General features: G+C 41.3%; 3 protein-coding genes across 3 annotated transcripts; 2 read left to right on the top strand and 1 right to left on the bottom strand.

Moving 5' to 3' along the window:
- Positions 1 to 650: 650 nt before the first annotated feature.
- Positions 651 to 5,336, top strand: LOC103357431 (uncharacterized). Its single transcript, XM_008281990.1, has 9 exons — positions 651 to 728; positions 857 to 920; positions 2,485 to 2,540; positions 2,638 to 2,671; positions 2,775 to 2,800; positions 2,879 to 2,957; positions 3,064 to 4,587; positions 4,707 to 4,749; positions 4,849 to 5,336. Exons 1-9 carry the CDS (start codon positions 651 to 653, stop codon positions 4,856 to 4,858), a joined length of 1,914 nt encoding a protein of 637 aa, XP_008280212.1. The 3' UTR covers positions 4,859 to 5,336.
- ppat (phosphoribosyl pyrophosphate amidotransferase) lies at positions 5,216 to 16,703 on the bottom strand. The gene is made up of 11 exons (XM_008281979.1): positions 15,897 to 16,703; positions 10,782 to 10,848; positions 10,278 to 10,484; positions 9,881 to 9,993; positions 9,649 to 9,794; positions 8,520 to 8,592; positions 8,279 to 8,430; positions 8,055 to 8,182; positions 7,732 to 7,953; positions 6,116 to 6,236; positions 5,216 to 5,970 (listed from the first exon to the last, which is right to left on the bottom strand). Exons 1-11 carry the CDS (start codon positions 16,022 to 16,024, stop codon positions 5,798 to 5,800), a joined length of 1,530 nt encoding a protein of 509 aa, XP_008280201.1. The 5' UTR covers positions 16,025 to 16,703; the 3' UTR covers positions 5,216 to 5,797.
- On the top strand, positions 11,284 to 21,501 carry paics (phosphoribosylaminoimidazole carboxylase, phosphoribosylaminoimidazole succinocarboxamide synthetase). The gene is made up of 15 exons (XM_008281980.1): positions 11,284 to 11,653; positions 11,852 to 12,340; positions 12,422 to 12,481; positions 12,564 to 13,166; positions 13,802 to 13,873; positions 14,185 to 14,342; positions 16,707 to 16,746; positions 16,828 to 17,025; positions 19,036 to 19,214; positions 19,304 to 19,483; positions 19,597 to 19,710; positions 19,798 to 19,881; positions 20,681 to 20,861; positions 20,952 to 21,110; positions 21,204 to 21,501. Exons 1-15 carry the CDS (start codon positions 11,305 to 11,307, stop codon positions 21,368 to 21,370), a joined length of 3,033 nt encoding a protein of 1,010 aa, XP_008280202.1. The 5' UTR covers positions 11,284 to 11,304; the 3' UTR covers positions 21,371 to 21,501.
- The last annotated feature ends 2,158 nt before the right edge of the window (positions 21,502 to 23,659 follow it).

Genomic DNA, 23,659 nt, shown 5'->3' with positions numbered 1-23,659 from the left:
ACCTGTTGTTTTCTCTCAGAGATTGTTTACCAAAATGTTTTAATGTTTTCTTATTGGAATTATTCATTTTATTTTATTATTATTACTTAATCTATTGAACTTAACACACCAGCAGCTTTTTGTGGTAGTTGTTCTATCTCCTGTGCCATTAAAAAATGTAATAAATACAAATTGGAAGCAGTTTATTTATGTAAGTTCTCATCTTTGCATCTAAATTTAGAGTAAATTTAATGGTATCTTATGTGGTAATGTCCCATCAAGTTTTACATCTACAACAAAATGAAACTTGAATGGAAAATTATGTTCTAATATTTGTTTAAAACAATAGCAATTAGAAATTTTCACTTAATCATTTAATGACGCCACTGATTTCAACTACTGGTCATCTCAATCCGGTTTTAACTATTTGTTGGCAGAATATTGTCCACTTTATCACTGCTCACCCCGCTACGGTTTAAATATTTGCGTCACCCCAAACGCACCATTGGAGTGTCATAATTTCCCAGCGTCATGGAAAGCACCACGTTTCCATCAACCAATCACATCTCTCCATTTAGAGAAAGAAAAATCTTAAACCCGAAAGCGCCAGAAGCGAACTGCAGCTTCTCACCGACTGTTAACATCGAGAAGTTCTTTATTTTACAAGCAACATGGATGAACTTTTAAGGAAGCGACTACGTGAGAATAGCTTTAACTACAAAAGGTCGCTGGAGCGAATAATAGACAAGGTATGTGTGGGACAGTGAGGCTGTGGCGGTGGTAACGTTAGCACGAAGTTAGTAAACGTTAGCTCGAGTTCACTTTAAATGTGAGCGGTGCAAATGTCAACTTGTTAACATCTGGTTGTTTTCAACAGTATTCAAAACTTCAGGACCAAGACGGAGGACTGGAGGTGGACCTCAACGATATAAAACCCCAAAGTAAGTGAACTGAAAAGCTTACATTAGATTGTTAGTGGTTTAGCAGCTAGTCGTGCTGCTAAAGTGGACAGAAACGAAATAAACCATTTTTACTGATAGTGCGCCATATTGGACGCTAGCTTATTTATTGTAAAAATGATCATCATTCAACAGAATATAAATACTAAGTAGGTTTGGGTTTTTTCCCCCGTTTGTTTGGATTGAAAGTTACCATCACCCATGTTATATATTTGTCATTCAAATTTTGAAGAAAATATTCTTCAAACAACCATCGTACATAAATACTAATAATAGTAAACTATGTTTCTGTAGCACCTTCCAAAACTAGAGTTAAAATGTGCTTACAAAACATTTAAATGCACAGAACATTAAAAAGCAACAATAAAACATTGGAAGAATACAATCAAACATTTGTGAAGTCTGTAACACAATTAAAATGATAACAAAACATTAGAAAAGACATCTAATACTATAGAAATGCCAGTCTATACAGGTGGATGTTAAAAACCATTCACACTGAGGCACCGACTGTAAGGGGACTTGGTTTCAGAGCCTAAACCAGTATGAGCACGCTCCCCCTGTGTTTAAGACTGAACTGTGGAGCTTTTAACAATAATCGTTGCTCCAATCTGAAGCGTTCAGGTGCAGAATAGGTGGTTGAAATTTGTAGAGTGCAGCTCGACCACGTAGAGATTTGAAACTCACTGAAGAGACTGACTGTCTTGTGTCGTCATGATTGTAAAAGTCAGCTTTCCCAAACATACACACCCAAAATCTGTTAAAACAAGACCACAAAAATATTTAAACACAATAAAAAAAAAAACAGCAACAAAATGACAGCACTTAAAACTCTTTATTTACCCCTATTACATCTATTCTTGGTCCTATTCCAACCTTTTTAATGCAATAAGATTTCATTACACAAACAAGAATCATCAAACAATCACACTTGCTTCAAAAATACTCTTGTAGCTACTGAATACTTAAACGTAGCAGTTTCTGGAGTTCTCTTATGTTCCTCCGGTTTGATGAAGAACAATCTTGTTCGAATACTGAAGCCTGTGAATATGAATCTAAATTGTGCTTTAGTGACACCTTGTGGTAGTTTTTTTTTTTTGGACCCAAGGAGACACAACTGAGGGGAGTCTGGTGTGGACGCTTTAATCCATCATGTCCAAGTTTCACCAACACCTCCGTTCAATAGTCTAGAACCACAGAGCACTGGCATGCTAAAAGTGCCATCTGCCTCTTTGTATTTCCATCTCTTTTTATCTTGCAGCAGGCCCATCCCTAAATAGCTTCAAACGAGTGTTGTAGTATTGATGTCTAATTTTGTATTAGATATTATAACCTGCCATGTATCCTCCCAATATCCAGTCTCTTTGCCAAATAAACTTTAGGTTCTCGCACTTCTCAGTTTCTGTGTTGATGGTTTTTTTTTTTGTAGAACACTGACCGAAATGACCTAAATGTTAGTCAATAAATCTGACAGATCAGTCAATAATTTAAGTTGTAGCCGGTCTCATTGTGTGTCTTTTCTTTCTTGTGTCTGTTCACGGTGAAGCACTTGGAAACTACATGAGGCTGTCAAAATTCAATCTGAGCAGGATGGAATCAAAGGTATGGCTTACTATCAACATCTTCTTCAGCCATGTGTGACACAAAATACAATGAAGATCAGATACTAATGCTTTCATCGCATATGTCTTCTCCTCAGAGCCTGGCAAATTTAGAAGAGGAGTCAGTAAGGGGTAAGGTTAAAAAACCCAAAATGAAAATGGCAATGCACAGGGTTGTTTTTTTTTTATATATATCTTCATCCCTAATACCATTACTTTAACATTTCTGACACAGCACAGGACATTACAAGAGACTCTCAGGTAAATACAGCTTCATTTATCAAACATCTTTGTACTTAATATCTGGCAAAGCTTAAATGAATGATGGTTTATTTTCAGCATCTGGACTTCACATATCAAGATGACAGAGCTGATGAGGCTTCTGATACAGTCAGCCAACTGGAAGTGGAAGATAAAGGTAATAACGGGAAATAAATATCCTTCTAAACAGTACATGACAGGACCTGTTATTGCGGAAATCTAAATTAAAACAGTTTATTTCTTTTCTCCATCTGTGTCTACAGAGATGTCTAGAAGTGAAGAGGCTCAGCTAACTGTGAGCTTGTTGGATGAGAGTCAGAGAAACCTTTCTCAGGTGGATTTGCAGCCTGAAGACCAAGACGAGGAACTGCAACTGTCTCTAAGCAGCCACGGCAGCTCCTTGGTGGAGCTCTACCCCAGCATGATTAGTCGAATAGGGAGAGCCTGGCACCGGCAGCACGTCTCTACAGCTGCTGACTCTGTGCTGAGGAGGTATCGCAGGTGGCGTCGGCAGTCAAACAGGAGCAATCCCAACTACACCTTCGTTGTCCCGCTGAGACACACAAACAGCAATTCAAAGAAGATGACCAGCAGGGAAAACCACAGCAAACCCGTGAAAAGGCAGTTCACGAGGACCGAAACGACTCCTCAGTCTCCTTTGCGGATAGTAACCAGCTTGCATGACTGGCAACCACAGCAGCAGTCTCCTGGTAAGGAGAGAGGCTTGCAGCACCACTCTCTCCTGGCAATGGACTTCTCTGATTACTCTGAGATCTCTAAACCCAAAGAGATCTCCCTGAACGAGACCTTCATTGTGTCTCAGCAGTCCCCTCCTAAACTGTCCCAGCCGAGAGAACAGGCCTCCATTTACACTGTCAGTCCTTCGCGACCTTGCCATCCCACTGCTAAAGCGACCATGGACTCATTCGTTAATTTTAAAAGGTCTTCTCTTTCTGCACACTCTGTACAGACTGCTGGGTCTTCCATGTATGCATCAGAAACCAGTGCTGTAAGAGAAAGACCTGATATCTACAGCTCTCCAGTCAGGCTGAGTCCCTTAAAAGCAAGAATGATGAACACCCTCAGTAGATCGCCTCATGCAGTTCCCAGAAGCCCCAAAGATTATTTCATGGAAAACTACTCCAGGGAGCCTGTGAGGTCCAGATCTCTCTCCACCAGTCTGTCCACTCCTCCACAGAGGTCTGTTGTCCCACGAAGGATGCTTCACCCTCAAGACTCCCATCAGCTGCGCTCACCTCAGTCGGCCGGTCGTCACAAGCTCAGACGGCACCTTTCCTTTGATTCCTCCCTGAAGCCGATCCAATACTCGCCAAAGAAAGTGGATGAGGATTTCATTAAACTTTACCACAAGTTTGTGTGCCAGAACAAATCAGCTTTCCTCAACGGCCCTCCCTGCCGCCTGTGTGCTCGAAACTCCGAGGCCAGCAGAGGCCACTCTTCCTCAGCTCTGGCCGCTCTTGCCTTGTCGCCCCACCGTGCTATCCTGAGGAAACGCCACAGGGAGTTAGGCTGGGACAGCCGTCCCCAGTCCAAACGCTTCAGGGAAGAGTGCTGCACATACTCCCCAGGGTCGAGACGTCACGGGAGGGAGATGCTGAGGCGCTGTCTCTCACCGTCTGAAGTGCAGCTGCCTCATGGGGGCCTCTCCTGTAGCTCCAGTAAACACAGCATGTTTCAAAGGTGCGGCACTCAGCAGCCTCCAGCACATCAGCAATCCTGGATGAGTCAGCGCCGGCCCGGATCTGCAGCAGATTTTTCAGGCCTGGGTAAGTCACAATTGGAAAGCACTCTATTTTACGCAACTCCCTATTTAAGTCTGCCTTTGAGCCACAACACATCCTCTCATCACTGACTGCTTAAATAATTACTGTGCTTCATTTAACAGGAAATTCGCTTGAGAGTAAAACAGCCGATGGCTACTCCCCCAGGTGATTATCATGAATTCCTGTGTTGAGTGTTTCTCTGGTCTCCCTGCACTGCTGTTTTCTTGTAATCACCTGCACTCCTTTTTCTTCTATTACGTGCAGAAAATGGTGATGAACAGGGATCATGAAGGAAGAAGACAGAGAATTTCAACAAGTTCCAGTGTAGAAAACTGTTCATAGTTGGTCAGGTAACAGTGTTGAATAACTGTGTAGCAGCATGACTGTACACATTTGTCTGTCACATAACTGTTCAATGTTCAAGGCTCTGTAGTAGTGTGTCTATGTATCTGTTTTAAACATATGAGTGATATACTCTTGCATCCTCTTGTTCAATTTAAGACTTTGTTGCTGTGATACATTATTGCCAAGTTAATACCGCAACATGTATATTTTTTAATGTCCATTATTAAAATAAAACCACTAATGTGACAATGCAATTTTTACAAGAAAAAACAGTATATGTTTGTCATTGCAGTTAATCTGTTTATTTTACGTACTTTTTCTTTATATGTAAAATTTAAGACAACAAAATATCAAACAGACCAAAACAATACAGCATTGTGGTTAATAAAGTAAACAAAGAAAATAAAGGTCATTTCACTTTTTGGTCACTAGTCTTGTGCGATCTTCTGACATAGAAAATTCTATCTAAGGCTCCTGTTTGTAAAAACTTGGAATATATGTGAAAGCATATTAAACTAATTTTTAAGATTTTTTCTGAAAATACATCTGACCTGTAACCTTCCAAATAAAAGTAACAAAAGTGGGTTGTACCTGGAATGTAAAAAAAACAGCAAAGAACATAATGGATACAGTTCAGGCACTAGAGGTCAGCAAAAGCAACATTTTTCAACGGCTCTTTTTATGATCTGAGCCAGATGATGAGCCTTTTGCAGAAAAAGAGTGTGCTGGAGATGTGCAATATCTTTTAGTGTCCTAGCTAGCAGTAATCAGACACCAGGCTGTATCTTTTCCAGTTGTGGAAGCTTTCGGTACATCCATGGTGCAGTTGCTGCTGTAAATACAGTTGGTTGTGCTGTTGGGACAGCAGCTACCACTCCAGCTCCACTGGATATTTCCCAGTCAGGCAGGCGGTGCAGTGGCCCACTCTCCTGCTGGACTTGTTACAGGAGCTGATCTTGTCCTTCTCCTGCAGGGAGGCGATTCCCTCCTGGACAGCTGATACGAGGCCCTCCACAGTCAGATACTTAACGCTGTCAGCACCTGTACAATGAGGTTAGGGTTAACGGAGATGCACACTTCAATTTTGCTCAGATGTGTGTTTTGGCATAATAATTGAAATATTAGACTACTTTGTAGGGACAGGCCGTACTGTCCACACTACATAATACTGCATATTAGTACTAACCAATATAACCAGCAATGTCCTGAAACTCTGGCTTGTTGGCAATGAGCTCCTCCTTGGTTGGAATGTTGATGCCCATGTAGCAGGGGAACTTGATAGGTGGAGATGCCACCCTGATATGGACCTGTGCAGGAGAATACGGATGGTAGTTTAACTTAAGTTGAAGGGGGGGAGGGGAATCACCCGTTAAACAACAACAACAACAACAGGGACTCTCGGTGTGTTTACATGCGCCTTCAGGACGAGCTTTTTTAAATTCTGTCTCCTACAACTCCCAGAATTCACCGTAAAGTCGCAGATATTTGAGTTTTTCTATTTTTTCATATCATCCCATGATATTAATGTATAATAACTGACCAAATCCCCAAAGGATGAAAGTGGGTCAATCTGTAATACTCTGCATCTGCCCAGGCAGTGATTTAAAAAAAGGTATGGTGCTCTTGGACATGTTTTATAGCTGTAACATAAATGATACAGAAATAAAACATAAATGCTGGTGTCAATATCGACACTTCCTAGTAAAAGTATATATATTAAAACAAAAAAACAGAATTGGGTTGAAAATGGCTCAATACACCACTTACAGTTTTAAATTATCTTAAACCTTTTCAGGGAACTGCTGACACAGAGTCAACCTTTAAATGTAGCATCCGTGATGTCAAAATTTGGTTTGTGATCTACCATTGTGAAGCCTTGAGTTTGGCATTTGGTTGTCACCATCTTGGTCTTTTGAATTCGGATGTAACAATCAACTGGTGGATGTGACTGAAAAAATCTGAGGACATTGCACAGTGATACAGTAGCAATCTGTCAATCACAAGGCAGCCCTACCATAAAACATACCCTGCTTTATCATCTATTTTACTCTAAATACGTCCATAGTTTACTAAATGAACACCGTGCCTAATTCAAAATAGTTTTAAAATTAGTAATCAAGACCATAGATTCACTAGAAAAAAAGTTTACGGGGGTACTAGTGAGAAATAGGGTCATTTGCTCAGAGATTTGGATACAATCGGACTTCTTTTTGCAACCAGAGAAGTCTTTCTCTGCTGGTGTGTTTAAAGAATGGAGGTTTGGCTTCACTTTTCAGACCCAGAGGCCACATCCATCTTTTATTTACAATCTATGATAAGTAATCATGATTTACAGTAATTTATTCCATTTTTTACTTAAACTACACTGTGTCATCCTACACCAGTTTTTGCGTGGACATGTCCGTGCCAACTAAAATATTCCATGCATACAACAACAAACGTAGTTTACAGAAAAACTTGGACTGCTTCATCAGGTCGAGGAAGAATCCTACAGAGGACTGAATCCTGTACAACCAGGCCAGAAACCCACTGACAAAGGAGATCACAGTCGCAAACTGTTACACTGAAATGTTGGAAAACAGGTTTTCAGCTAATGACTGTGTCAGTGTGAAAATGGCCTGCAGGACTAACTACAGGAGACAACCCATCAACTTCCAGACGACCTCAATCTGTTTTACTGCAGCACATGAACGACCAGTGCTGGCACCCTGCAGGGATGTGTGTTTTCCCTCTATACTACTGACTGTATCTCAGAATATCTGCATAAAGTCACACCAACTTGTAAAGCTCTCGTAAACCAACCTCTGTTGCACCAGCTTCTTTCAGTAGTTTAATGATGGGGGAGATGGTGTTGCCTCTGACGATGGAGTCATCAATTAACACCACTCGTTTCCCAGCAAAGTTGTCGGTCAATGCCCCAAACTTCTTGGCCACTCCGAGCTGCCTCAACCGAGTATTTGGCTGAATAAATGTTCTCCCAACGTAGCGGTTCTTACACAGAACCTCTATGTATGGAAGGCCAGACTGAGAGGAGAACAAGAAGAGAAGAGCTTGTAAGAACTAGATCCAATCATGTGTTTTTTTTTGTTTTTTTTTAAATCATACACCAAGTTCGGCAGACAGACCTGTTGAGCGTAGCCCAGGGCAGCTGGGGTTGCAGACTCTGGCACAGTGCTGACCACGTCCACATCTGTTGGAGCCTCGATGGCTAACTGCCGACCACAGCGCTGCCGCACAGTATAGACCATCTGTCCTGAAGTACATGAATATTTTAGAAACACTGAAGGGTAGCCAAACAGTTAAAAACAAGGTCAATAGGAAGTGCGTTAGACATAATAAATATTCATACCTTCAAAAATAGAGTCTGGTCTGGCAAAGTAAACATATTCAAAAATGCAGAAGGCAGGGAGGTCTCCCTCGGGACGGGGCACCACACTCAGAGACTTGACTCCATGTTTGGATATCTGAACTATCTCTCCAGGTAGGACCTCTCTGTAATACCTGAGAATCAGAAAACGTGTAAACAGCCAAACTCCCAGTGCTGCAGGTTGCCGCTACATTACAGATGATATTCCAAAAGAAAAACTCACTTGGCACCGATGGACTGGAAGCTGCATGACTCTGACGACACAACCCAGCCCTCGGTGTCCTCCTCTCCAGCACCTGACCAGAACAAAGGAGGTGAAAGAGTTCATCTTCCCCCGGTTCACATACCTGACCTCTTATGAAATCAAAACCGTGTCAACATGCTCGAGCACTAATAACCTCCTGTGCGTAAAACAGTCTTGAGGACAAAGTCAAGGCAAAGTTATTTATGGAGTACAATCAAAACAACGGCCTTTGAGCTAAAGTGCTTTCCAACAGAGAAACAAGGATACCATTTCACATTTACAAGTTTAAATATTCTGGATAATGTTTGGTTAACTCTATATTATTCTATTAAATACACATTTACCTGTTTCTAAAAAAAAACAAAAAACTTGTCATTTCACTTTCTGATCCCCAAAAGCTCAGGCATGTTGAAAAGTATGTTATCTTGAAAGAAATGTCAAAAGTACAGATTGTTTCCACAGACAGAAACTGTAAATACTGAGCAAAATGTTAGATTCTCAACTAGTAATCTGTGCTGAGCTGTTTGGTCAGAAAACTTATTGGAATCTAAGCTTACAATGATGATAGTTGCTCAAAATATATTACTTTTACATGTATTTATTTTTAAATAAAATATAAGCTTTAACCGGAGTCTGGAAAAATAAAAAGTTATGTGCTCCTCAGTACAAACATGAAGCCTTTTGTAACTGCAACCAACAGTCACCTGACAAAAATTCAGACTTTTCAGCTGACTGCAGGCTGTGGTAACACAAAGCAGATGAGATAACAAAAGGTAAGTTAATCACAAAGGGAATTCTGTCGATAATTCTTCAGACAGGAGTCAAGTGGACAAATTAAAAACGTAAGAAGAAAAAACACCTGATGGCAATGTTTTGGGGTTTTTTTTCCAAGTTTTGCAAAAAAAAAAAGATTGAATAAAATTCAGCTGTTTTTCATTTCTTATGATTATAACTTTGTTATACTGCTCAGAATACATTTTGAGTTGTCGCTACTTCTAGCCTTGGTTGTGCCGTTTCCACAGAGATGAAGGACTTTATATTGCAGTGAAAAATTTGTCAAAATGTGGCAGGATCATAAAAAGATGATTAAAAAACACGTTTTGAATACCTGTGGTGTGCAGTTTAGAGATGGGAACAAGCCGTCCAATGCAAAGAGGCCGATTTCCGTAAGGGTCACGCACTGCATAGACAACATCTTTGAACATGACCAACAGCGAGTATGACGTGGGGGTTTCAGTCATGAGGTTCTTTATCCTACAAAAAAAAGTAATGAAACAAGTATTAAAAATTGTGTGCAAAAGAAAAACATCACATCTGCAGCATGAAGCCCCAGCACTCACCTGGCGACCCAGTCAGGTGAGTCTAGCTCCTCCGTCGGTGGAGTAAAAGCCAGCAGCTGGGTAATGAGCTCGCTGTCTGAACCGGTGGAGAGGCCGACACCGTGGCGCATCACCTGCACAGCACATTTACAACGACTGATTCAGTGCATATACAGAAGTGTTATTTTATACCTGCAGACAGCCATGTGGTTATTTATGCCATAGAGATGAACCACATACGAGCAAAGAGTGATCAGTTACATCGATGTTTATTCATTACTGCACATAGAAGAAAGGCGTGTCATAAATACCATTTACAAACACATTTCCCTCCTTTATTTGTGGTGATGAGACTACTCAAGGAGAGGACATTGATATGCACCACATTCAGCAGGGATGGGCAGAGGGCCATTCTCACCTTTTTCCTCAAGGCATGCGCATTAACTAGCTCTCCATTGTGTGCTACAGCGATCTTGCCATGCAGCGTATCCACCACAAAGGGTTGGCAGTTCTGCAGCTCTGAAATCCCAGTAGTTGAATAGCGGGTGTGACAAATACCAAGGTTACCATAGCGCAGTTTGAGCAGAGCCTCGGGTGGGAATGCAGTGTTCACTAATCCCATTCCCTAAAAAAATAAAAATAAAACGGCAAGAGGAATGAGAGGAGTGAGATGGCTTCACTTACATAGTCTGCACAAAATATTGAAATGTATTTATTTATTTTTTTAATCAGGGCAAAATCTGAGTGTGATGAGGCTTCAAAACACTCTAACAGAGGCCTTGACTGTTTACTGCTTATATAACTGTGGGGTTTGTTTGTGTGTACATCTAGTATGAATGACTGTAACAAGATGCTCTGTAACTGAGGTGTTTTTGATAGTGTGATTTAAGCTGGGCTCATACAAGCAGCTTCTCAGTGTTACCTTGTGTGTTGTGTATGTGGGTGGACTGGCTCCATTACTTGTGACAATCCCAGCACTTTCCTGACCCCTGAGAAGACACAAACATTTTAAACTGTAACAGTGTAAACAACTCAGTTGGAGGTTATTGTCATAATGAAAAATCCCTGTTTTGTTTCTGCAAGGCTGAACATGAATCTGGGAGTTCAACTCCTTGTATTCAGTATGAGCCTTGAGGCAAATCAAACTGGTTTGAGTCAGAAAAAACGGAGCAAGATGGAGGAACAAAAAAAACAGCAGTGCTTCTCTGCTGCTGAGCTGCCATATATGGAGAGTCGTCTTGCTGCAGCTTCAGCCCATTTACCAAGCTGCTTCTCAGATTACAGCTGGTCCCGCCCCCTCAGCACACAGCTTAAGCCAGTGGTGAGGCTGCTTTTCAGCACGGAGGCGTTGCTTTCAGGCTTAACCGCCTGGTTGCCTAGGGAACCGGGCAGCAGAAACCAGACGGGGCTGGGGGAAAAGAAAGCGTTTCCAGGTCAGCTCAAACATGGAGAGGAGAGCAGAGAGACAAAGAGTGAGTGAAAGGGATCTGGTGGAGGACAAAGGCTCGGTGGACAGGCAGTGGGGGGAAGCAGAGGTGCTGGCTCTGATATCAGTGTGGGACGAGGTTGGAGCTCAGCACGTAGCAGAGAGCAGAACCACGTTTGAGCTGATCTCAGAGCGTCTGAGGCGGCTCAGCGTTGTGCGCAGCTGGAGGGAGTGTCAAGCCAAATGCAGGAGCCTGGGACTTCAAAGCAGGAAGCCTGACGCAGCAGCAGCAAACTACAGCCCAGGAATGGATGGAAGGCCAGCGGAGGGTTGGGAGGAAGAGGTGGCAGACGTGTGTAATCAAAGAGGTATCTTCCCTTTCTCAATCACAGTCCCAGTGCAAGAAGGTAGATGTAGGTTCAACACAAACTATAGCACTCATGATAGCAATATGACTACTTTGAAAAAAAGAAAAAACTCAGAGCATTCAAACATGTATTCAACACCAATCTAATTTAATAAATCAAAAATCTGCCTGAGTTAACAGTGTGTGCATGTGTGTGCAGCAACGAGGAGTCAAATCCATACATACAATCCAAATGTGGCTGAAGAAGGCGGCCGCCACTGGACAGATGATGAGGTACGAGCGCTGTTGTGCATCTGGGCTGACCGCCATATCCGGGAACGGTTAAAGTGCACGCTACGCAACAAGTCCATTTTCCAAGAGATGGCTCGACAGATGCAGAAAACCTTTGGGGTGGTGCGCAACTGGAAGCAATGTCGAACGAAATACAAGAACTTGAAGTATGACTACAAGACCGCTAAAAGTGCTCATGCTGCTGGAGGCAGCAGCTCAGGAGGCCCGGGTAAGTATATGAAGTTTTTTGATGAAGTGGAGGCCATTTTGCTGGATCACGGGCTGGAAAATGGAACTTTGGAAATGCAGAAGAGGTTGTATGAGGGAGAAGCCGCAGCAGCGAAGCAACAAACACCAGCAGGCCCCACAGGACAGACGGTGGCCTCAGACAGTGAGGTTGTCATTGAAATTGATGATGGTATGTATTCAGTCTGCAGTGCACATAGTAGCTCTTGGATTCAAAATTCAAGAAAATAATTTTTTTACATTTTACTTTCAGATGAAATCAGTGACGATTATGACATTGATGGAGACCTGGAAGCAAAATGGAGAAGCACAGGTCAAAGAAATCTGCCAAATCACTTGCAAAGTTTTGCAGTGTGTGACCTTCTCTTTACTTAATCTGTTCATATCCACTACAGATGCCCATCTAACCCTCACAGATTCATCCAGCTCTGACCAGTACCATGTGGTCACCGTGTCGGACACGGGTCGAAACTGGAGTGACCAAGAGGTGCGAGCGCTGATTCAAGTCTGGTCCGATGAGCGCATATGCAGGCAGCTGGAGAGCTCGACCAGAAAGAGGGACATCTTCGTCCAGATCTCCAACCGCTTAATGCAACAAGGCATTGAACGTGACTGGAAACAGTGCCACACCAAGTACAAAAACCTAAAGTACCTCTACCGGTCCCTTCAAAGAGGTAAGGTTGATGAAGCCGACCCCAGACGGATCATGAGGTTCTACGATGAAGTGGAGGCCATCATGAATCACACTACTAACGTCTCAACTCATGACATGGAAGCCTCTGACTCTACAGATTTAGGCACATCGACAATGTTGGAGGGTTGCGAAGAGAACAGTAATATAGATGTCTATTTGCCAAAAACAAACACAGTTACTGCAGCGGTGGAAGCAAAAGAGGAAAGAACTTCTGGTTCTGTCTCAGTCGTCACCCATGATGTAGCATCAAACACTGAAGAGGAAAAGCGGGAGCCTAAAGTCGTTCAACACCACAGCCTGCTAAGTGAGCCTATTATCATCTTTCAGTCATGTCTAGTGAATGAATAATCAATGAGTTGTCAACTGTTAAATTAGGTGCCAACTATTTTGAAAGTTGAATAATCCATTTGAGGAATATTTTAAGGGGAAAAAAAACCCTCCAAATCAAATAGGAATATGAATATTTTGCATTTATTTTTCCTCCTCTTTAACAGGAAGTTGCGTACATTTGGGTTGTGGACAAAACAAGACATTTGAGGACATCATCTTGGGCTTATTACACTAAACACTAATCGAAGTTTTTTATATTTATAACAAAACAACAACCTGATTACTCAAGAAAATGGGATACTACTTTGATCTAACTAAATTATTTATTATTTCAGTGAACTGAATCTTTAAGCATTTATCTATTAAAAACACTTGGAATAAGTGGGAAATAAATACCATTTTTCAAAAGAATAAAAACACTCAAATATAATCTTTTAGTCAAATTACATCTTTTACTGAAAGAATTCTCATATTCCCAAATAAGACTTGTCCATGTCTCAGCCAGGCAGTGAAGCTGTAATTTAAATAGCATGTGAAAGCTATTTTTTGTTGGTTTTTAAAAGATCAGAGTGCTGTCTTTGTCTTGTAACAGTCTGATGTTGTTTGCAGATGCCTCTGAATCTAGGGCAGGCACACAGGATTCACCAAAAAGAGGAACGAAGAGGAAAGCTGTGGATCAAGGTATGAAATGCGGCCCCTTCTGCCATCACTTTGCCTGTCACATGATGTTCACAATGACTGACGCTTTTTCAAATTTCTGTCCCAGTCCCATGATTTCCCATAAAGTCTCATAATGAAATTAGGGATAAGAGCACGATTGTTGCTGCTAACAAAAGGCTCAACTCATGAGTAGGTCCACGAAAAGTAACTTCAGACGTCAATGAAGGACTAAAATTCTGTATTACTTAAAAATCAATCAATCAATCAATCAAACTTCCAGTAAGTGAGCATAATAATCTTAATTCCAAACCTGTTTTTGTTTTTTTTTTCAGACCCTGTGAACCACACACCAGCAAAAAAACTGGACACTGGAATAAACTTTGCTGAAGCTGCGATGACTCAGTGCAAAGAGGAGCAGGATCACATCCCGATAATAAAGATCAAATCAGTCTGTTCAATGGCCTCCTCCATTACACCCCCCAAGAGCCAGGTAAAATCTACACACTAACCCCATGTGACCCATTGCTGCAGATAAGAAATAAACATTATACAGGTTGTAGGAATGTTGGAGAAAATACTGTAAACTCACAAATTATACAGCACATTCCTCTCTTTTAAGGGAGTATGTGGCTCATCTTTTATAGCTGCAACAGCTGATTAATTATTCAACAGACAGACTTATTTGGCAACCATTTTGGCCATGTTTTCCAAGCAAAAGTGGCAAATAGGATGTTTTTTAATATGATAGTGAACTGATAAGGTTTGAGTTTTAAAGGGTTTAAATGTAGAAATAGAAAGACATTTGACTGCATCATTTTGTGTTGTGGGAAAATTAAGACAAGCATTTGGACCGTTTACTGTTAGAATGGAGTAAAATAAACTAAATATTTACAATTAAACTGGATTAAGATAATTCTGACTTCTTTAAAAACAGAAAAATCAAATATCAAAATTGCTCAAACAGCTCATTTAATACATGAAGCTCTAATTTTGATTAATTGCGCGGCCTTAAATGAATTGTCTGCTGCAGCTGTAGAGGTACATTATTTATTGTATTGTGGATATGTTATGTATCTATATATTGACTTTGTGGTTAAATTTATCACACTAAATTTAGGAGAGCACTACGGTATTCTTGCTTTGGTGATTAGTTTATTGCACTGCTCTCATTCTCACGTGTCTTTCAAGCCAGAGTGTTACGCAGCAATGTCCGAAAAGCAACGCAAGACACACCAGACAAATCAAACTTGTGTCTCGTGAGTTGTTTTCCTAAGAAATGCAACACTTTCAAAATATTGTATTGGAGAGTGTTCCTGTTTTCCTGTCTCGCAGCAGGATTTTTGCAGCAGTGACATTAATGTGTGTGTCGATTCTTCTCCTTAAGGACAAATACAAACATTGCCTCTTTATTTATTCAAGTAACTTACAAAATATGGCAACAGGTAGCAGTGAAAACACATTGTATTGGTTTATTGTAAGCTGCAGTAATTAGATCAATTCTAATTAGGGTGTGGACAGAATTTTCCCTGTTTGTTGTTGTTTTTTATTTTTTACATCAGTACAAAAAGCAGATTTGTTCTGATCATGATGTGTTTGTGGTGTTGTTATGGGACTTTATGGGCAACCTCCTGGACTACTTATAGGGTCCGTCATCGAAATTACATGCAAGTGAAACATGTGGGGGGAAAAAAGCATTTCCAAGGAAAAACTTTGTGATTTTAGCTCTGCAAATCATCACAAATGGCAGTAATTCCAAGGCACAGAGTTTAAGAAGGACCGGTCTGGCTATCCTGCACTTACTGGGATATAAAACTGGAATTTTGGCAAAGCTTAGAAACAAAACAGGATGACTTTCCGCTGCCAATTATATTAATTTTACTCTGAAATGACTTCAAAATAGTGGGATTTAAACTTTAAAACTTACATGTACGTGGGCTCTGAAAATACGAAATGACTAAATTACACTTTTTAAGCATTTTTCTAAGTGTAATTCGCCGCCGTGGTAACTTTGAGGCCGTTACACATGCACACCTCCGTTACTTACCGGTGCTGTAACGCCACCAGTCCCAGGGTTAGGACCTGAGCGACCTCCAGTTGCGTGGGCCACTCTCCGGCAGCGACACACCCGAAAACTCCGCACTCCTCCCCGATACCGGACTCCTCGAACTCCATGCCGCTGCCGCCACTGACACCGCTGCTGCCTCGCGCTGTCCTCCGGTCGGTCCTCCGTTAACCTTTTACGGACGGTCTCGTGCCTGAGAGCAAGCAGCGCTCGCGTGCTCGTCCACGCTGTCACAGTATTGAACCGAGCACGTGCCTGCCCGAAACAACGTGGCTCGTGAAAAAAAATAACACAACACAATCTCAGCCGTTCAAAAAGCGCCAATTAAATCAAGTGTCGGAAAAACAAAAACGTGCTAAAACAAAGATCGATACGCTCTGATCAGAAAACAAAAAAGTTATGAAAAATTCATCAAATGTGTTGAATTAGAGAAACTCACGTGGTGTTTTTTTTTTTTTTTTTTTTTGCGACTAATTTCAATCAATTAAATCGACTAGGGTCAAAATGACAGTTTCTTTGGTCGTCATTGAGTTTTTGATAAATCAATCTTCACGCCAAAGAGAAAATGGAGGCACTTTTGTGCACAAACCCCTAAAACTTTTTCGTCTTGTTAATGTTTGATGTGCGAGCCTCTTCCTCACACGTGACAGCCAGTGCGCTGCTGTGATTGGTTCCCAAAATCAATTGGGGGACGTGATTGGCTGTCAGCGCACGTAAGACGCAGCCCGCTTCACTCTCCCGCTGTCTCCTGGAACTTCATCCAGCAAGCACTTTTTGTCTTCTGTGTTTCAGGACGTTTCTGGACCGAGCAGCACCATGGCCTCCACTGCTGGTAATATACAGCTGTTAATACACAATTTGGAGCTTCATTTGAATGTGCATGAGGTTTAAGTTTACTGTCGTGTGCTTTCAGAGCTGAACGTCGGCCAGAAACTCAATGAAGGGAAGACGAAGCAGATTTTTGAGCTCCCGGACCAGCCCGGACTGGTTCTGGTCCAGTCCAAAGACCAGATTACAGCTGGCAACGCCGTGAGGAAGGATCAAATGGAAGGCAAGGCTGCAATCGCCAACAAAACGACGAGCTGCGTGTTCAAGCTGTTGCAGGAATCTGGTGAGGACTCAGAAAAGTTCTAACTGTGCAAATGCATTCAAATGATTGTCAGCAGATGTGTCATACTCACCCTGAGGCAAGTCTCCCACATGGAGAGTTAGGGTAGTTCTTTTCTTTGGTAACCAAGCACTCATTCACACACAGACTAGGCACACAGGAATTTTCTCAGTGGAACATCAAAGCTGGTTTGACCCTGGTTAATTTGATAAGAGGTCAGTATGTGACAGTTGTATTCAGGAGGAAAGACAACCTTGAACCTTGTTACCTTTTCTATTAGAATGACTGGGTAACAAGTCTGTTTGAGCATTTTAAAAAAATGTCAGAAAATGATGTAAATGTCATTTGCAAGCCCTCAAACCAAAACTGACATTTAGTAACATCACTGTCAATAAGTAAAAAGTGAAGGTAAACACTAAATAAATCAAGGTTCTTAAAAGCAAAAGCCCATTTATGAAGCAACCTGAATTGACCAAAGTCCTTTATCTGCTATAAGACAGGCAACAACAAACATATATGCAAGAAAAACACAGAAAAACTGTATGAAAACTAAAATCAATTAATCAACAGCACATTAAAATACATATAAATGCTCAGTAATAAGTCACAACAGGATAGCAATTTGTAAGGTCAAGTTCTAGATTAAAATATAAAACACTCATAAAAAGCTCAGTAACAACTAATGCGATCAAATTCAAAACACAGCAAATATGAAATACTGACAACACAGGGTGACAACATAAAATTGGATTCCAAAAGAAAACAAATTTAAAACTATTCAGACCCCTTACATCAGCCAAAGCTCCGATATTTAATTTCATAGAAGTCTTATGTTCTCAGAAATTACGGTCACTTGGAAAGCTGGAAAGTCTTTGTTTAAAAAGAGAACTCAAATAAGTAAATATCAACCAATTTTTTGTTATTGATTAGCTGAAAAAATTCTTTCTTTCCTGAGAGCACATGATCAGGACTACATTTTTGTCACCCTTCAATCTCACTTCAATAACTATGTTGGATTTTTATCTTGTGTACATGCAGAGGAAATTGTGATTTATGTAGAGCGTTTTTGTTTCTCACAAGTTTGCACACTGCCTGTTTTTTTTTTTGTTTTTTTTTTTTTAACCCAACTGAGAGACATGTAACAATGTTAATTACGACCTCTAAGTGGTAAAATGTGCTGAAGTTGCAGTGAGAAGCTCATAAATGGACAAATCCCTGGATGCAGTGCAGACCATGATTACTGCATGTACAGTTCTTCAATTGCTCTGTTATTTATTTCTGCTTTTGGTTAAAGCTTGTGCAAAGAGATGAGAGAAAGCATCACCAACTTGAACAGAACGCATAATTGATCAAATTAAAACTCATGAAGTAGAACAGCTCACACATGCATGTGGCTGGTGCCAGAAAAAGGAGGAGCAAAGTTAGGCAGGTGGCCAATATAGACATGTGCAGGCCCGAGCTGGTTTTTGTGATCTGAGGAGAAAGGCCTCCAAAAGCAGGAGTGTTTGGTTCTCCCGCTGCTTTGAATCCAAGAGAAGTGGCTTTTAGTGGGGACTTCTGATGGTTTTTATTGCCCCTGCATGCTTTACATGATTCCCAAATGACTTTCCACCTAGCTTGAATTTCTAGGTAATTAGTTAACTGTGCCCATACGCCCCTCGTGAGTGTCGTGTGTGTGTGTCAGCAGAGTTGTAGTAACTGCTGTCTTGTGACTTGAAATGCCTTCAAATTTGGCAGAACGTGACCAACCACACCACACCGCCTTAATTAAATTTTGGGTTAAAAGATATTTGTTCTAACTTGAACTGGTGGCGTATTTAAAGATTCATCTGTAACGCCCATCTATACAAAATGATGTTTATAGCACGTGGTTGTCGATTTCCTGCTCTGCTCTATTTATTGATCCTGACAAGAGATATGGATTCTGGGAGCCCATAAGTGGAGGCTGCCAGGCAACTTGAGGTTGGGTTTTTTGTTTGTTTGTTTGTTTTAACTGTCAATCCTGTTTTCCAGGAATTAAGACTGCCTTTGTGAAGCAGCACTCGGAAACGGCGTTCATTGCAGCCCACTGTGAGATGATTCCCATTGAGTGGGTGTGTCGGAGGGTGGCGACCGGGTCCTTCCTCAAGAGGAATCCAGGAGTCAAAGAAGGCTTCCGCTTTTCTCCCCTGAAGATGGAGATGTTCTTCAAAGTGAGTCTGAAGGGTCACCTTGATGGCGTCTGGTGTGTTTTCAGTCTTTTACGGTCTGCATGTGGACTCATTGACTCATTGTGCTTTAGGATGATGCCAACAATGATCCTCAGTGGTCAGAGGAGCAGCTGCTGGAGACCAAATTCTGTCTGGCTGGGCTCACTATTGGCCAGTGTGAGGTGGACATCATGAATCGCAGCACGGTGGCCATCTTCGAGATTCTGGAGAAGGCTTGGGCCACTCAGAACTGCACGCTGGTGGATATGAAGGTATACAGTGCAGCACTGCCCTCTGCTGGTTAACATGGTGTTGTGGTGTGAACACTTCTGAGTGCTTGACTTGCTGTGCAACCAACCAGGGTTCTTTTACGTCTCGCCTACAGATCGAATTTGGTGTAAATGTGAAAACTCAAGAGATTGTCCTTGCTGATGTGATCGACAATGATTCGTGGAGGCTGTGGCCAGCTGGAGATCGCAGCCAGCAAAAAGATAAACAGGTCAGCGCTTTGTGTTTGCCTCTCTGTTTTTAATCTGATGCTTTTTAAAGAATAAAAATCTTAAAACCTGTTTTTTGCTTTTTGTAGGTGTACAGAGACCTGAAAGAAGTTACCCCAGAGGCAATGCAGATGGTGAAGAGAAACTTTGAATGGGTCTCTGAAAGGGTCCAGGTACACCAAACTACCTAATCTACTCTTTATCTGGTTTTCTTTGGCTTTTGTTTGCATTCAATGCTCTTGCAGACAAACATCATTCAACATAAACTCTGGACCCACAAACATGCTATAACCCTCTGTATTCCAAACAGTCGCTCTTGTCACGTTTTTACTCACTGTTGGCTCCTTTTTGCTGCAGTATAAAGTTTTGTACCAATCACTGCTCGAGGTACAGAGAGCACAACATGTGTTTGCTGCAGTACAACAGTTATAATACCAAACAATGGAATCAACTCGTCCAACATTTATAAGTATCCTCTGGTGTTGTCAGCTCTGGGAAAAATATTGATTCTATAGACTACAAATATTTTAATACATACATGTTTAATTTGTGGCCATCAGCTTTGTAAACACTGCTTGTAGTTCAGCTGAGTAGTTGCTGATTTGCCTGTTGGTCACAGCTCAGTCAGTCATTGTTTAGTAATGAATGTGGTTTGAGCTAATGGTTTATTCTTGTTTTTTTCTAATTTTTTTTTTTTTTTTTACTGAGACGTGTAAAGTGAATTTATTTTGCCAAAGAAACTGAAAGTTACTCATAAGTTCAAGGACTCTGACTAATTGGGATTTAATTTTTTGAGTACACACTCTAGAAACCTACTGGTAGGTTGAGGTTCAATTCAAATGAGAATTAATGAAGAAATAACACTTTTTTTTTACCCCCCTGTAAATGAATAATCACCCTTTCTCACTGCTTGAAGCAGGCTAATGAAAGTGGGCTTGCAATGATCTAATTCTTCCTGTGTTGTTTCTTCAGCTGCTGCTGGAGCCCCAGGCCAGTGGGAGGGTGGTGGTTCTGATGGGCTCCACCTCAGACATGGCTCACTGTGAGAAAATCAGAAAGGCCTGCACCACCTACGGGATTTCCTGCATCCTTAGAGTCACCTCGGCACACAAGGGTCCAGATGAGACTCTGCGCATCAAAGCAGAATATGAAGGTGTGCATCAATATTTTCATAAAACTAGCACCTTTTTAATAAAGTGGGAATTTTGTTATGCAGTATAATCTTAAATATGCTTTTCCACAGGTGATGGCACCCCCACTGTGTTTGTGGCTGTAGCTGGCAGGAGTAACGGTCTTGGTCCGGTCATGTCTGGAAACACTGCTTATCCTGTTATCAACTGTCCTCCTCTCACACCAGACTGGGGAGCACAAGATGTGTGGTCATCCCTCCGCATGCCAAGCGGTGAGCAGAGCTCTGACTCTTTTATAATCTGAATTATTATTCACATGTGGGACATTCATTATTATAATAAGGTCTTTTATTTCCAACCTGCAGGCCTTGGCTGCTCCACAATCCTTTCCCCTGAAGCTGCTGCTCAGTTTGCAGCGCAGATCTTCGGCCTGACTGACCACCTCGTGTGGTGCAAACTGAGGGCCTCCATGCTCAACACCTGGGTGTCTCTCAAGCTGGCTGACAAGAAGTTACAGGCCTGCACTATCTGAAATGGTTAAAGACCCGTTGGAGACCAATGTGTCCCACTTTGTGTCATGTCTTTGTTTACTATGAAATACCCAATAACTGTAGATGTTTCTCACGCACAAATCATTCCATTAAAAGAGACAAATAATGAAAAGCTTCTTAGTTGTATTCATTTGTGCTTGTCTAATCCGGTTTGAGCTTTCTTCCATTTGACATTTTTACACATCATAGCAGGTTAAGCACAGCTGTAACTGACAAGTGAGGCAGTTCCAACGTCGTGACATGGTGGGTGCCAGCTCACTGTTAATAGGCAGGTCCACATTTTGTTTGACAGTTAAATCTATCATTAAGAAATGGAATATATAAATCTGCCCAGAACAGACTGTCCTCAGAAACTAAGTAAGTTCAAGAAAAAGATGAGTGAGGGAGGCCACCAAGACACCTATGACTCCTGAAGGAGTTCCAAGCTTCAGTGGCTGAGATGCTGTGCATACAACAGCTATTCCCTGTTTCATACCAAAGTTTTATGGGTGAGTGGGGGAAAAAAAGAAAGTCATAAAATATAGACTTGAGTTTACTAGAGGGCATGTGGGAGACTTTAAAGATGGCTCAAAGAAAGTTGTTTGGTCTAATGAGCCCACAAATGAGCTTTTTGGCCATCAGATGAGATGTTTGGACACTAAACACTGCACATTGTGACAAACACACCAGCCCCACTGAAGCATGGCGGTGGCAGCATCATGATGTGTTGTGTCCAGATAGCAGGCAGACTGAGACCTGTTCACACAGGCTCAGTGCTGTAATTGTGGCCAAAGGTGCATACATACAATCACTTGTTTTAGATTTTATATTTTAAATTAATTGACATTACTTTAGAGAAATCTGTTTTCACTTTAAGATGATTTTTTTTTTTTTTTAGCATTTTTAGTTTTCACATTGCTGTTTTTTGTAAATGATGTTCAGTGACTTTGACTCACTGTTTCTCATTGTTTCTAGGCTTAATGCTAAGCTAACTGGCTGTTGACAGTGGTGCAGATCGTCTCATTTACATAACTGACATTTTTTGTCTCACAGAATCAAAGACATTTTGACCAACACTGGCGACCGTTAAAGACAACAATGTCAAGCATCTGGGAATGTGTGGTATTAATTTCCTGTCACTAGGAGGGTTCATTTTACAGCTAAACACAATTTACCTTCCAGCCTTTTAAAGGTCCAGTGCAATGTTTTTCTTTGATCCCACATTTTTAAAGACTTTCTGTCAAAAATCATGCTTTGCACCTTGCTGACATGCCCATATGGTGTTTTTCCAGTGGTCTAAGACACATCAAGAGCCTAATAAGCAGTCAAAGCCATGGCTGAGCATTTCCACCTTGAAACTGCAGCGTACCGATGACAGTCTCAGAAACGCAGATTGTGTTACAGCCATAATTAGGATGAAAGCATGATTAATCAGCATGACGAGGAGCTGACAAGGTGCTGCTGAAAAGTTTATCTGCATGTGAATCATTTCACAGCCAAAGTTGGTTGAACAGGGACCCAAGTTAAAAATGAGTAAAATGTTGGTCAAGCTTTGAGAGATTACCGATGGTGTATATGTACTGCACACAGTCAAGTCACAAAAATACAAAAAAACCTCCCAAAAACCCTAAGCATCAGTTAAGACTATATAATTAATAATGCAAATTTACCTGATTTATTGAAATATTGATGTTAAGACCCTGAAATATGGTATATAAAAATGTCAACGTTAAGTCTATACAAAATTTTACATTGAAAACTCAACAAATCCAAAGATTCCCTATGAGCACGCATATTGTAACCGCTGTGGTATCATTCATTGTCTTTTTTTCTATTTTTTCTATTCATTACTTCACATTTTATAAGCACGCTCTTGATTCTCATTTTTCCAACAACTGCACTGTTTTAGAAATTCAGCTCGCAATCAGAGCTTATTTTTGGCTGAGCTGCAGCTGATTTGCATTCAAATTATGTGCACTCCTATTTCTGTTAGAAAAACCCAAAGGATTTCTGCACGAATGTGTCTCTGACTGTCTCTCTCTGATCAAATAGAAGACAGGTGCACTTCATCTGAGCGGACTATTTGCCAGCAAATAATGAACTTGAGGAGAGAGCTGCTGTCCCGCTCTATAAATATTTCCTGTGTATTTTCCATCTCAAACATACAGTATCCATGCATCTTCATTATCTGCTCAGTTGCAGGACCTAAGATCAGCCACGCGAGGGAGCCTGCGGCCCGTGCTGGCAATGCAAAATCTTAACCTTTCATTTCGTTCCAGTAGTTTGCAGCC

The sequence above is a fragment of the Stegastes partitus genome, unplaced genomic scaffold, assembly GCF_000690725.1.
Source record: "Stegastes partitus isolate 25-593 unplaced genomic scaffold, Stegastes_partitus-1.0.2 Scaffold253, whole genome shotgun sequence".
Taxonomy (NCBI): Eukaryota; Metazoa; Chordata; class Actinopteri; family Pomacentridae; genus Stegastes; species Stegastes partitus.
The sequence above is the reverse complement of the archived record's forward strand: the minus strand, read 5'-3'. Positions and strand labels throughout refer to the sequence as shown.